This window comes from Apis laboriosa, unplaced genomic scaffold, assembly GCF_014066325.1.
Source record: "Apis laboriosa isolate Shangri-la unplaced genomic scaffold, ASM1406632v1 scaffold2_cov157, whole genome shotgun sequence".
Lineage (NCBI taxonomy): Eukaryota > Metazoa > Arthropoda > Insecta > Hymenoptera > Apidae > Apis > Apis laboriosa.
In genome coordinates, this window is record NW_025222729.1 from 43,978 (window position 1) to 59,138 (window position 15,161).

At 34.0% G+C, this 15,161-nt stretch overlaps 1 protein-coding gene across 7 annotated transcripts in view; it reads right to left on the reverse strand.

The window, feature by feature from the left end:
* Positions 1 to 15,161, reverse strand: part of LOC122714402 (zwei Ig domain protein zig-8-like) — a 262,470-nt gene that overhangs the window by 13,399 nt on the left and 233,910 nt on the right. For all 7 annotated transcript variants that reach the window (XM_043935707.1, XM_043935705.1, XM_043935708.1 and 4 more), the window contains 2 exons: positions 12,973 to 13,214; positions 9,866 to 10,085 (listed from right to left, as the gene is read on the reverse strand). In XM_043935707.1, the coding sequence (XP_043791642.1) occupies positions 9,866 to 10,085; positions 12,973 to 13,214 (462 nt within the window). The remainder of the gene's footprint in view (positions 1 to 9,865; positions 10,086 to 12,972; positions 13,215 to 15,161) is intronic.

The following is a 15,161-nucleotide window of genomic DNA, read 5'->3' on the forward strand; positions in this document are numbered from 1 at the left end:
ACCAAAGTTCGATTCAGAATCTCTTATATCTCTCTGGACCGTTTCCAGCTTCAGAAACGCAGGCACCTTCTTGAAGGAAAAATGCATGCGCGGCGGAAAGAATCACGAGGAAGAGGAATGTTTTTAAATGTATACTTTAGAAAGGATAAATTTAAGAAAGAATTTTAGATACCATTTTCGATAATTCCTTATCATATATTCATTTCCTTATTTTTCCTTTTTTCAATTATCGTTTGAATCATAGTTTAACTTCGAATAAACTTCGGATATCTTTTAAAAGATTTTCAAAATTAATTTTCGAATATTTATCCAATCGTGTAAAACAATTTTTATAATTTTTTCTTCGCGTACTTATAATAAATTTTAAATTCCGTTCGTGAATTTTTCTATGTACAAATGACTCGTTCGATCTCGCGAATATCCGCCGGAAAATGTTCTTTCGCGGCAACTTTTCACTTTGCTCACTCGACCACTGGATAATACAGGATTCGCCACGTTCCACCGCGCAGAATGTTCTTTCCCTGAGTTTTTATCCGGCTGGCTCCACGCGGAATCAGGAGGAGGGGAGTGAGCGCGTTCATGTATGTTGTCAGCCAGCACGTTTTTCGCGAAACAATAAGTCTCGTTAATGGAAAAATATTGAAAGTTTTTTTATTCCTTTTTAATCCAAACATTCTTCGTTCCTTCTTCTTCTCCTCGTTATATTAATATTTGATAACGCGTTATTCTATTACACATTTTTCGCGATATATCTTTATCCCTGTTATTACGTTCAAGATATACAAAGGAGAGAAATGTACAAGTGATGTGATTTTCAAGATCTTATTCCAATATTCTTATTCCACTTGTCTGAGTAAAGGTGGGTAAAAGTAGAATGAGGTAGCAACGGCCAGACAAGGTAGAAACGAACATGGAATATGAAATAAGTACGATAATTTCGAGCTCTTCAACAACAAAATCTTTCGTTTGAGAAACTGAACAATCAAAATGATTAATTTCTGGTACTTATTCGGTTTATGTATCCAATGAATAAGATGAAAGAGATAAATTCAAATGATATATTTGATAGATCTTTCTCCAACCTCTTTTTTTTCACCTGTCTTCTCTAGTGCTTGTAAATTTTCCCACGTTTTTTATACTTGGTCGTCAAGCCCAATCTCGTAGTTGATCTTGGAAAGAGGATGGAGGGGGAAGATATATTCGTTGGGTCTTAAAATTGGGGATGAAATATTGTTTTAGGTTAGGTCAAAGAATCAATGAATCACTGAAGGCTGAAACGTTGAAGAAATTTCTAAGGTGAAAAGGTTGAATAATATTTTAATTTTTTAAATATATTTTTCCAATTTATCATACTGTTTATAAAAATATTTGAATAATTCCTTGCTTTTTTTTTTTTAATAAACACGATGAATCTACAACTGAAGCATTTTAATATTATTTAAAATATTCTGAGATGATGATATTTTAAATTACAAAAACGTTTTAGAATATTCCATCGTTTTGTTACGAAAGAATAAGATTGCAAATAACGAAAAGATGCTAAAATTATTACACACATACAAATTTTCGTTAAAAACAGAATTTTCAGGATATTAAACGAGTTTACTTATTAAAAGAAAAGGGCCAATTTTTTTTACCACATTATATCTATCATACTCTTTCCTCCTTTTTTCTCTTTAAATTTAATTTTGCACATATTGTTTCATCGCTTTCCGTGTATCTTATTAAATTTTACACACGTTAGACTAGTGTCAGTGTCCGTTCTTCTTATCCTTTTCTTTCCGCACGTGTTGTACACCATCGGCGATACCCTCGTGGGTTTCGCCGAGATTATCCTGCGGGATCCTTTGCCAAATCCCGCAGGCGGTCTAAACACATCGGGCGTTGATTCATGGTCGCACGACGCTTATCGATTTTGTCCTCGATCCCTCCTCTCCCCCTCCTCGTAATTCTTGCCCCGCGAGCAAGATCTTCCTTCTCTCGTTTCTGCCATGGATTTTTCGTTGCGCGAATACCCCGTGATTTGTGACGCATGGGGTTGTGAGATCCGTGGGTCGACAGAGAGGGGTGTAAAATCGTAGGTGATAGTTTAATCTGTCATTGTATTTATTTCCCGTATATATTTTACTTAACTGCGATCCCGAATTTTTTTCCTTTTTTTTTTATTTTGAAAGGACTTTGTAGGATCATGTATGATTAACTCACTACGATAAAAGAATAGGAAAACTTTTATTCGAAATTTTGATCCGTGACGCGAATGATTAATTTATTTAAATCGAGAATGATCGTAATACGATTAATACGAGAGAGATTTTTCATTTTACGCGTTCTTTGCAAGTTCTGATTCGAAGCTTATGGAGAAAAGATAGAAAATGATAGAATATCCGTTTTCGTGTCCAACTAATTTACAACCGTTTATGAAAATGTCCATTTGTTTAACGGGTGGCCACGTTTGCACAAGCACGTTCGTGCCACGGTTACAGATTTAAATTCGCCCCGCACACACGTAGGAAAACAATGCTTGGCGACCACATACCAACTATTCCGTTTTTCTTTACCCACGATACGTTACCTCGTCGACATTTGTTCTTAACAGGCGTGGTTGCTCACGGTTTATAACACGAACGTGACTATTTTTTCGGATTCAGGGATTATTTTTCGAGAGATATTAGAGTACGCCCTTTTATTTTTTATTTTTGAGAGAATAATATATATATCGTTTATTTTTAATCAATTTTCTATTCCTCTCTGTAAATCTAATAAACGCGCTAGTTTATCGGTCGCGTTATCGATTCCACGAAGTTCGTGCGGACTGATAGTAGAACGTTCGCGTGACGGCCGAATTAATCTATAATTATGCGACGTTCGATAAGTTTTGCGGGATCTTGTACGATGTTCTGGCCGGCTATTACCTATTAGCCATGGGAAAGTTCAGGAGCAAGAATTGGGTCGTGTCACGAGAAGTGACGAATGTCAAAATTAGGGATCACGAAACGATCTTGACGAATCATGTTTTGGAAACATGGTTGGCAACGGTTTAAAGTTTAGCACGGGTATTAGGCGGGTTGAATCTCTCTGGTTGAATCCGCCACGGTTTCGTTTCCGCGATAACGAAGAATTTACGCGGGCTTATCCCGGATAAAAGTATAAGATTAAAATGTAATCCAGTGTCGAGAAGTCGGTGGGAATTGGAACATGACGGAGGAGAAGATTTTGCCCCTTTGAATAACGAATGTTTATCCCGTCCATTGAAATTCACAACCAATGTTTTATTAATGGGGTGAATTTTTCTTTTTTTTTTAAAGATATTGATCTACTGAGTTATTCTCATATTCTCCATCCTTTTGTTAATTTTTCTTTAGATTAATTTTGATTTGATTATTTAAATTTGATTTATGGCATCGTTGAATGGGATGTTATAATAATCGAATCGTCAATTATTATAATTTTACTTTCGATTCTCACGGTTTTCGAACAAATCTACGAGTTTTAATAAAGTAGTTTTCTCGTCTTATGATTAGTCACGAATTTACGAGGGCGAGAAAATTTCAAATCTTATCACTTTTCCGAGAAATTATGTCTTTTAATATCGGTGACATTTTAAGCATGAACTTGTAAGTTTCTTAAGTTTTTTTTTTCACTTACTGGACAGATGTTTCGATATATTTTATAAAAAAAAAACATTGAAAACACGTTTCCTTAAATAGAATAAATATAAAAATTTATGAGAATAACAGGTTAATAATAATCGATATTCAATGACCGTCGATAAAGGTAAATCTCGTACGAGAATAGTGTCACGGAGCAGCCATTTTATGTATCACGTGCAAACGCGATGTCATCGTAATATACAATCGATAATTAAACAGATATTGAATCTAAATCGAATATCTCGAAAACAGAATCGATTTATGCTTTTCATATCATTTCATTATCTATAATATATAATATAGGTTTTCAATTGGAGGATCGGATATATTATATTTGAAACAGAAACGAGAATAAATTCGAAACAAAATAATATATCCATTTCATATATCATTCAAATATTGTTCCATTTAACTAATTTGTATTTAAATCTGTCTTCTGTATGTATCGATAAAATCTATTCGTTTACTTAATTCAAAAATGAGGTTAGAATTTCATAAGCTCAAAAAACTTTTGGATAATTTTACCATATAAATGGTAAAATTATTATCGACATCAATAATCTTAAATTTTTAATAAAACTCTTAAAATATAAATCATTTCAAATTATAAATATATAAATGAAATCCATCTAACTCAATCAAAAGTGAAGATTAAAATTTGGAAACGAGGATCAATCTTAAAAAATATTTTAAATATAAATGAAACCACTATTCACATCGATAGCATTAATTCCGAATAATCCAACAAAGTTAGCCACGATTGAAATCCTAAATTTCGAATGATTCCAATTAAAAAAATGAAATTAGATTGGAGGATATCAAAGTCAAAACTCGGGAGGACACGGTGGCTTTGTCAAACTGGCTGGACGTGTTTGCGGATCGTCAACAAAGCACGGTTATTACCTACGTTAAGTGGAACATCTTGTTAGCACAAAGACTGATCCCGCCTCTTCCATATCAGAAGGGGTGGGGTTCGAGCTCTCGTCAAAAGCGACGAGAATCTATCTATCTAAACGCGATTATTACACGTTACTCCCTCACAAATTATTCCCTCTTTCGAAACGAAACAACTTTCACCTTCCTGTTCCTCTTTATACCGGCTCACGTCTCGTCTATTCTCTTCCAAAAAGAAAAAAAAATTACAACAAGGGGAAGAGAAAGAAACCTAGTTTTCGGCTGTTGGCCTCCTTTCTCCACCTTTATTGCCACCCGAGCTTCTTATTTCCCCTGTTTCCTTTTCATTTATGAACTTCCTTCCGCAGTTTTACATTTTCCGAGCTCGCTGTCCATTTTCCTGTCTACTTTTAAGTACCACTTTCCACCCCCTCCTATTTCCCTTTGTTCCAGGAAACGAGTCGACGTATCTCGATCCCATCCCTCTGTCTCTCTCTACTCGAAATGAAGTTGTTCCGCTTGCACGGGAGGGAGGGGGAGGGGAATCTTCCCTTTCGAACGTCCATTCCATCGGACTATGCCACTTCGGCCTCAATTATCCTGCTGAGCCGCAAAAATTCGACCAACGAATCCAATTTATCCGATCAGAAGCGGAATGCTCAGATCCTGTCTCTCGTTTCTCAACTTCCCTCGACTTTTTTCTTTCTTTCTTCCTCTCTCTTTCCATCCGGCTTATTCCATTGCTCGCCCTTCCTTTTATTTCGTGGCCTGTTACCACCTTCCAGTGTTTTATCTTTCAGCCCGGTTTATTCCAGCTTACCGTCATTTTATAAGCCGGCCAAAGCGAAGCAAGACAGACTATTCTTAAAAGTGGGATAGTGGGATAGTGGGTGTTTAGCAAGAAGTGTTTGAAGTGATTGTAATATTGGAGGGATCTGATTGTGAGATAATCGATACTCTTTCTCTCTTTTTTTTCTCTTTACTTCTTTTTCTTTCTTTCTTTGATTTTACAACTTTTGCCTTTATCCCTCTTTGAATCCTTCTTGCCTAGGGGTACTTTAGGATTTGATACAGGATTGATCAACTTTTCTTTGTCTTTCTGTTTCTTTGATATTCCTCGGATCCTTTCCCTTATTGGATTGCTTTGTTTTGGAGGTTAGGTTAGAAATCTATACTTTTCTTTCTTTCTCTTTTTTCCTTCGACATTTCCTAAATTCTTTTTGCACGATTTAATTGATGTTATTAGTCAGACTTTACATGCCACGAGTTAATACATTTTCTATTATAATGAGTTTATTAATAAAATGAATGAAATTTTACACGTAAATTTTAAAAAACAGGATCTTCATTAACTGGTTTAAAAGAGGGACGAACGTTTTGAATATTCACTCATTAATATGTAAAATCTAGCAGAAAAGAAATAGAATTTCGAAGGAATACGAGTTTAGTGTCTATAAAGAAGAATAAAGAATAATTGTAGATCAAAATTAAATCAAGACTGGCATTAATTACTTACATCAACTGATATTTGTGATTAATGATCGATAAGACGTCCAATTATCTTCACGAGCATCTTTCCTCCATCGATTTTTAAACAATTCCCTTCGAATCGTTTTAGAAACATGCCGTATCGTTCCTCAGCAACGTCCATTTTTCCTCTCACGGTTTGATGATTTACAAGCTAGAGCCTATGACGATGAAACCGTGCAACGTCCAAGACGAGTTCCCCCCTCTTTCCTGTTCCCTTTGATGTGCGTCGAAATCGTCATTTCGTCCTGCATCGTCTGCTCGGTCTTTTTTTATTCTTTGGCTGACCATTCGACGAACGTTGCCTTCCGCCGTGGCTGAATACGCCGCGTTCGTGATCTGCCATCACGAAAAAAAAAAAAAGGAACCTGTTCTTTGTGAAAAATCCTGTGATGGTGGACCCCTGGTGGTCGCGCAGAGGAAAATATTTTCGCCATTCAAGCCACCATCGACCATAGCCACTGTTAATATTCGTAAGCATCCGGTCTCGATGTATGGCGCCGAGCTCTTCTATCCAGATGATTACAACGCGTTGCTTTTCTACTCCACGCCGGAGATGAACTGTGCACGATGTACACAATAATGGCTTCGTGTAATTTTTGCCAAGCTCTTGCGACGAGTTTTCTTTTTTTTTTTTTATAGAAGTAAAAATATCTTTTCTTTTTGATTGTTCTTCCTATATTTCTGCGTGCAATCTGTTGGCGAATTTTTTACGAATTATTAACGAATCTTAAGAATTAAAGGGTATATATTCACAGTTTGGAGGATCGAAACAAAAATTGGTATATAAAAATAGTTAAGGCTTATTTATTATGTAAATTAGATGAACTGAGCAAATCAATTGAAGATTCTTTCTTTCGTTTTCTCTTGAAAACTTCGATTGCTTACAAATTGATAAGTAAGCCTTAACATTACGTTTTATTTTGAATAAAATATATATAGTTATTCTATAATAGATACTTTTCGTATTTTTTTTAAAACTATTCGTGTTATTTGTTATACATCATCTTCGTCATAAATTTCGATTATTAAATCCGTAGAATATGTTCGAATATTTTCGTGGCCAATATATATATCACATTACGGCAGATCGAATCAGCTCGAAATCAACTTCTCCTCCTTTCCGTTCTTTCCCTTTTCCATCGTGGCGGTTTTATTTCTTTCGGCATTCACCCAACGACGGATTTTCCCAATGCAAGCTTCGTGACACCGTAGTTCACGAAAGTAGCAGGAACGTAGCCAATTTCCCCGATCTCACGCTGAATACTTGAATACTTCTTTCCAGCTCTCTTCTTTGTTTCCCTCTGCTTTCACCTTTTATCCCTCCGGTTGTCCGATTTAAACGATTCTCCCGACGTCATTGAGGGAAAATCTTAACTTCGAGAAAGAGAGAGAGGTTACTTCGCGTCTCCCATTTAATTTACATCGAGACCATGGCTTGTGGCACTCGCGGGGATGGGTTTTCTTTACCGACACGTACTTTCGGCCCACTTGGAGACTGCTATTACACTATTGTTTGAAAGGAGGAGATAAAAAATTCTTAACAGAGTTAATCCAATCTTTTGGGCAAAGTTTCATCGCCGTGAATTTTTCCCCTCTTTTCTGTATTATTATTTAAGAATTTATTTGTAGTTCGATCGATCAATATCATTCCAAAGACGCGTCGATTAATTCGATTCGAAGGAATAAGATGATTAGTTTGATTTAAAATCCGGTGAATAGACGTCTAACCAAGAATGTTCGCGCGAACGTTTCTCGAACGAACAAACTTCTCGAGTTTGGAATTCCTCTGGTAGTAGCAACAGTAAAATTGAATTTCCCTAAAACTGCCTTTGAAATGGTACCGGTAACTTTAATTATTTAAATCACCTGTTTCTGCTCCCAAAGGATGGAACATAATGCCGGAGCAATTTAACGTTTCCAAGATGGATGTCGTATTATTTTTTCAATTAAAATGAATACACGTAATTTTAAAATCGTTCTATTATTACCAGCTTACTTTCCAGAAATCTTTTATTGCGTTTTTGAACGTTTCATTTCGAAAAATATTTTAAATAAAAACGATCTTTAATGTGTTTAATTATTTAGTTCTTTAAAAGATCAATGATGGTATAATTCTAATAAAAATTATGCTACAATCATTATCTGATTTCGTATATTATAATCTTAACTTGTAATATATCTATAATGTTTCAAAAACTTATTATACTTCATGCTTATATTAAATTAATAATATAAGAATCGAAGAAAACTAATTATAGCAATTCTTGTTCTCTCCACACTTAAAGCATATCACTTACTCAATGACCTCTTTTCTAAACTCGATTCGCGCCAAGAACCAAGCCAATTCCTTTGGCATTCCCTTGCGACTACTTAACTCGTCTCATTTCGACCTTTTGTCCCACTACTTCCATTTCCTCCTCCCCCAATTCAAATAAATCCATTTCTCGAAACGAATCCTTTTCCCTCCACATCGTGTTTACTGTCTTTATTTTTTGTGCTCTACTACGATTGCGCCTATTTGAACTATATTACATCAATCACGATTTGAACATAGCACACGAGAATTTCAATAGCGATATTAATTACAATTTTTACAAGTTTTGGCCTTTCTCGTATTATTTGTTCATATTTACCTATCTTATCATGTTTCAAGGCATAATTTTCAAGTTTAAGAGTTAATATGTCATGATTATAGAAAAATATAATAATTTTAATATTCGAGAAGTAAAAAAGTAACGAATAATTATTGCGAATCTTAGAATATTAATAGTTAATAGTCACGTGGCGCTAGTGTCGTTATTGTATGTTATATCAAATCGTTATTGTATTATTAATTAAAATTATAACCTACGAAGAATAATTTTTACGCATATAAAATACATAATATATAATATAAAGTTCTTTTCATAACTTTTCAATGAGTAAATTGGAAAAACTTTTCCCATTTAAAGTTTTCTTTTTTATAAATGATTTTAATACAAAGGCGCAGAAATAGAAATGAAATACGGAACACAGAAACACAGATAGTTAGTCTAGCATTAAAAAAAAAAAAAAGAAGGAAAACAGAAAGTTCGATAAAACGTGTTCTTTTTTTTCTTTTTTTGAAACGTATATAGTTTGAGGATGCTTTCGGAATAAATCGTATACAATGAGCGCGTTAATGTGTGTGGAAATGTATCAAACCGCGTCGAAACGAGTGCGTGAACAGATTGACAAACAAAGTTAACGAAGTTGACGGAATAAACGATACAGGCAAATATTACTGGATATAGAGGGATAAACGAATGTGGAACATTCGGAAAACTGCGGATAAGTTTTGTCAATAAACTCATTTTTGCATCACTGATTCTTTTATGGTATATGGGATACTGGAAATGAAAATAGTGTACCATTGATGTACACTTAATTATATACAATTTGATCTTTTTTTACTTTTCTTAATCAAAAATAGTTGTATCGATGTGTTATATAGAAAAGAAAGATAGTGCAACTAGTAAAACTGGTAAATTTTTAAAGATATACAAAATATATTTTTTTAAAATTTCCAATATCGTAGTGAAATTTAATATTTCGTGAGTGCCTAATCATCTGAAACGATTGAAATATATTTATCATGGTTCAAATTGATTATTAACTTTACCATCGAACGAAACAGAAACGCAATGATAGAAGTAGGAGGAACTATTAAAGATAACATACGTTCCATGATAATTTTCAGACGTTCCAGACGAATTTGACGATGCGGGTTTAACTTTACGATAGCCGTAAAAGTGAATTATTGCGGTACTTACCGTTGATGTGAAGATTCACGTGAATATACTTGGGCGGATGAGTGCTGACTTGGCACTCGTACTGGCCCTCGTCGCTACTGTTCACCGGTTGGATTTGTAGACGCCAGTTATCCGGGTATTGGAACTTCACCGTGTACCTTGGGTCTCCTATGTACGTCTGCTGACCCACTGTCAGCAAATTTACCTTTTCCCCATTGTCTTGCCTGCGTACCCAAGACACCTGCCGACACAAATTATTTTCATGTTAGTTTTATTTAGTTTTTTTTTTGGATCAAATTTTGGGGACAGAGTTTGTTACGTTTTAGATTAGAAGGAATATTGGATGATATTAATTTTGCACGACATTTGCATAATCTCGATAAATGGGTGACAATTACCACGATTTTCGGATCCTCTGTTCCAGACACTTGACAAATCTTTCTAATTCTAACTTCTAATGACTAAGTTTCGGCGATTTGCCGCTAGATGTCTTGTTAAGTTCTACTTTCTCGAAAATGTCTTGTACAAATGACAAATTATTTCAAATAAATGTTTATATATTCGTTTACTTTTAAAAATATTCATCAAAATCCTTTAATTTATCTTTACAAATTTTTTAATAGTTTCAAAATGATACTTTCAAATATTTGCAAATGAAACGATTGAATTTTTTGATATAAATTTTGACACTTATATTTTTATTGGAAAGAATGTATATTAATTTAAAATTTGGCTCAATAAATTCAACGTAGAAAAACAATCAATCAATTAATTTGCAACAATCATCGACATATTTCCTAATATAAATATCCCCTTCGTTATCATCAAACGAATCTCAACTTTTGAATATTATTGTGTAATATAAAACTGAACGAGATCATAAGATGTTAAAGCATAGAAAATTGAAGGGAAACGTGCTATGAGTAAATCATGCATAAGATAATACTCTGATAAACAAGGATCCGAAATCCACAGATTATTCATATAACTGGAATTGGATAGTATTTCCCGGTATTCCCCATTAAATGTGCGCGATATCGTACATCTTCGACATGGATATCAAGCCCGTTATTATCCGCTCAACAGAGATTGCCGCCTATGGACAGCTATCAATGGCGCGTGTGATCGCTACCGATCGTGATCGATTGCTTTTGGCTACCTTTATAACTAGAACATGAAACATTTTGTAGAAAATTCCGATCGACATTGTCTGCTATTGATTTATTTTTTTTTCTGTTTCAATCCTTAAATCTTATTCCCAACGAGGCATACATATTTTTTCAATACAATATATTGTTTTATTATTTGTAAAACGTTTGTTTTTTGCTTTCCAAGTCAAAATTTTCAAAATTATCTTTTAGTATTTATTTTTCTAGAGATTTTTTTTTGATATAAATAATTAATGTCTAACTTAATTTTAAACTTAATTTTAAACTTTTTCTTTAAAAATATCTCAATCGATTTGATACTCGATCACGCACTGATGGACGGAGCCAAGAATGTTTGGCGGCAAATTCAAATAACGTATAATAATAAATATCGTCCTAAGTCGAGTTGTGTGCATTTTCAAGATAATCATGCATGGATAATCGCGTTAGCCGACATTGTTGTTAGCAATATTAACAACAGCAACGACATTAATAGCCTAATATCACTCTGAGGCGAGCTCGACCGTGGTTCAGCCAAGTGCGATGCTTTTAGGATATAACTATTGTCCTACGAGTTTCTGCAGAGTTAGACATCGTTTCCCTATTTCAAAATGGAGTTGGTAAATTCTGAAAAGATAGATGTCGCTGAATATCACCCAAGAAACATAAGTATCGAATTTATCTCAGTTGCTCCATTGCAAACTAATTTTTTCCTCCTAATGGTTACATCATGTGCTTGATCGATTGACGAAAAATATTGATTTGAGGAATTTTTTTCATAAGAATAAAATTTCATCGATAATTATTAAAATTTATTTCATTGTCAATTTAAAATTATACCATAATCACTTCTATAAATCGATAATATTTGGCAAAACTTTTCAATACGATTCCAATTCGAAGTGAAATCGAAGAAAACTTTCCTTGGCTGAAATTTTAATTATTAATCATTTTTTTGAAGAAAATAAAAGAGAAGAATCCAGAGGACGATATCTGCCAATATATATATATTTGTCGCACGAATTGATAATCGAAACGGGAAACGATCAAATTCACGCGACGTGGATGTCAACGATTACGAGGGAAATTCACGCGAAATCTAGCCGGCAGCGATAATTCCTGTTCAACCACACCGGCACGCGCATAACGAGGCCGGATATTAAATTAATTCGAACGGCGCGATTGTTCCAACTGCGGTAGACGTGTCTAGTTTCCGGAAGTGGCGTCACACCCGAGATCTAAGACCGGTGGCGGACGCAAAGAAATTAATTAGAATAAATCGTGGCCACCCATCTTCGTCTGAAACCACCGTTGCCACCGTTTACAAGATTAATTGTGAATTATAGCCTTTCTAATTTCCCGATGGGGGGGGGGAATAAGCTGGCGAAATACGAGACCTTGACTGTTAAACTGTTAAGATATGCAAAACGATGGAGAATATATGGAAAAGGTATGTAAAACAATGGAGATATATGCGAGGGTGTAAAAGTATACAGAAACACGTGAAAATATACAACATCTTTCCCCCTTCCCCCACTTTTGCATATTATACAAATGTTTTCCATACTTTTGCATACACTTTGCATAAATTTACATATATTTTGACGTGTTTTGCATATTTTCGTTGAATGATACCTAAGAATGAGTATTTGTGGAAAATTTATAAAGAAATTTAGTATCAATTAAGAAGCGAATCGAGGAATTGAGTGTTAATTGAGCAAGAAAGTTTCTAAAAACGTTATTTTAATGTATCCATCTAAAAGAACAACGAAAACAAAACCTCAAGAATATTGTTATTCAAAAATGACAAGAAATTTTGTACCAACTCTTCTTTATGTACACTACGTTTCTACTTATACGATCATATTTTTACAATTAATTTTATCAATGTACAGAACAGAAAAAATATGCATTCGATAATCACAATCTTCTAAAGAATTATCAATAGGAGAAAAAAACTTAAGGAAGGAAGAGACTCACGGTTTTATCTTGTAGCAAGGATATCCTGCAGTCAAGCAGGGCGCTACCGCCAGCCTGTACCGTCATATTCTTGCTTTCTCCCTCGAAATGGGGGCCCCACCTGTGATCGTGATGGTGTTGATGTTTGTTCAGCGTGCTGTGCGCATCGAAAATGTAGTTCAACATCGGCGCATCCGTCGGTACCGATCGCTTTGCCGCCGTCGTCGATTTCGTTGATATTGAATCTGTTATTATTGATAGATCTGTAACAATTAAAGATCGTGAAAAGTTAATATATATAGTAATAAATACCTTTCTACAATAATATTAAATTCTTTTAAACTTCTTTGAAAATTAATCTATTCATTGTCGTGAATAAATTAAACGTATCACGCAACACACTTTCAATTAGTTTCTCTCTTCAAATTTTAAAAACTTTTCTTTTTTCTTCCATTACGAATTTTTTATCAACTCGATATCAACGTTCGATTTTTTTTTTTGTTATTTATTCGAAAACGTTGCACGATTTATTAGATATGTTGCATGCAGCCGTTGATCGGATATCTTGTCGCGATACTCTCCAGTCTCTAGAGATCTCCGTTTCCCGATGTTTACAAGTATTGGACAGACAATTGACAACTGACGGTACATATTGGTACATACGTATTCCTGTACGTCTGTAATCATTGAATGAATATACACATCGTAGCTCGGGAATAATTATGCATCTCGTGAAAGAATTTTGACCTATATAGGCAGAAAAATGTAGGATTCATATTATTTTTTTCATATTATTATTTTTAATTATTACAACGAGAATTCTCGATTAAAAATAAGGAAACAAACATTTTGAAAAATAATTGAGAAAGTATACAAGAAAGCATACACATACGTTTCTCTTTATATAAAAGTGTTAAAATTCTCTGAAATCAATAAGATCAATCTTTCGTTCACTGATCTGACGATTTGATTCGATATAATCATTTATCAAGTCGATTTACAAGCATAGATACACTCACTTTAGATCATGCTCATTTTTTATAAATAATTTTTATATCACCTTTATATCTTGATCCATATATTTTACCATTACGTGCACACATAGATGGAAACAATTCTGGGTCTAAGGTTAGATTCGTCCAATTTATCGTTGCTGAACGAGCCAAGAGATACGCGAAACAGGTAAGCACGAGAGTTTGATGTCAGGCTATTGGAAGGATGCGATATTTCTTCGATCGCGTGCAGCGCATCGGAAAACAATAAGTACGTATATTGCTTAGATATTTGTCTGCTCGTATCCTCAGAACGACGTGTACGATGCGTCACTTAAATATAAATTTGAACGTTGTTGGATTGTACACTTGGAAAATTTTCACTTATTTGTTCGTTTTATCTTTCGTCGTTTAAACCTTTCGCTCTCGTGCCACTGAAAATTTTAACCGAGTTCAATTTGTTTTATCAGGGTTTTTATCAGGCCTCGAGGTCGAAGTTTGAGATAAAAGTTATGCAAATTTTTATAACGAAGAGAGAATGTAAAGTTGTACATTCGAAATACACGAAAATAAAGTTCGAAATGAAAATTTTTTCCAAAGGAAAATTTTGATTGAAATTATCTCAGGAATCTTCGAATAAATTTCCATATATTTCTACTATTTTGAAAAATTGTAATTCTGAAACGAAATCTTTGAAACTATTTATGAATTTGTTATTAATTAAGTGCCTATTTAACAATGATATATTGAAATATATTTTAATCCCCTTCTCACCAACAAACTGTTTATAGATCGCGTATAAAAATTCAAAGACTTTTTAAGTATTTGTCTGGTACGAAGTATAGAATAAATACGTTAAAGAAACTTTAAGGAAATGTTCTTCAAGAAATTATAACTTATATATTCTTTCTGTAAGTTACATTTAAATAAAAATTGCAATTGCAAAATGAAATTAATAATTATTGATTGAGATTCTTAATAATCCTAATTCTAAACATAATTTAATACCATTCTAAAAAAAAAAAAAATACATCACCATCAAGTAACTTCAACATTTACCTATTATTACAAACTACAAGAAAAACACTTCCAAAACAAATATTAATCATCTAATTAAACATGGGTCAGATCAAACTTAAACCTCGTTACACCATCACAAGCAGATCCTCCCAATAGAAAAACTCGGCAAAGATCATCCATTTCTTTCTCCCCGCCCAT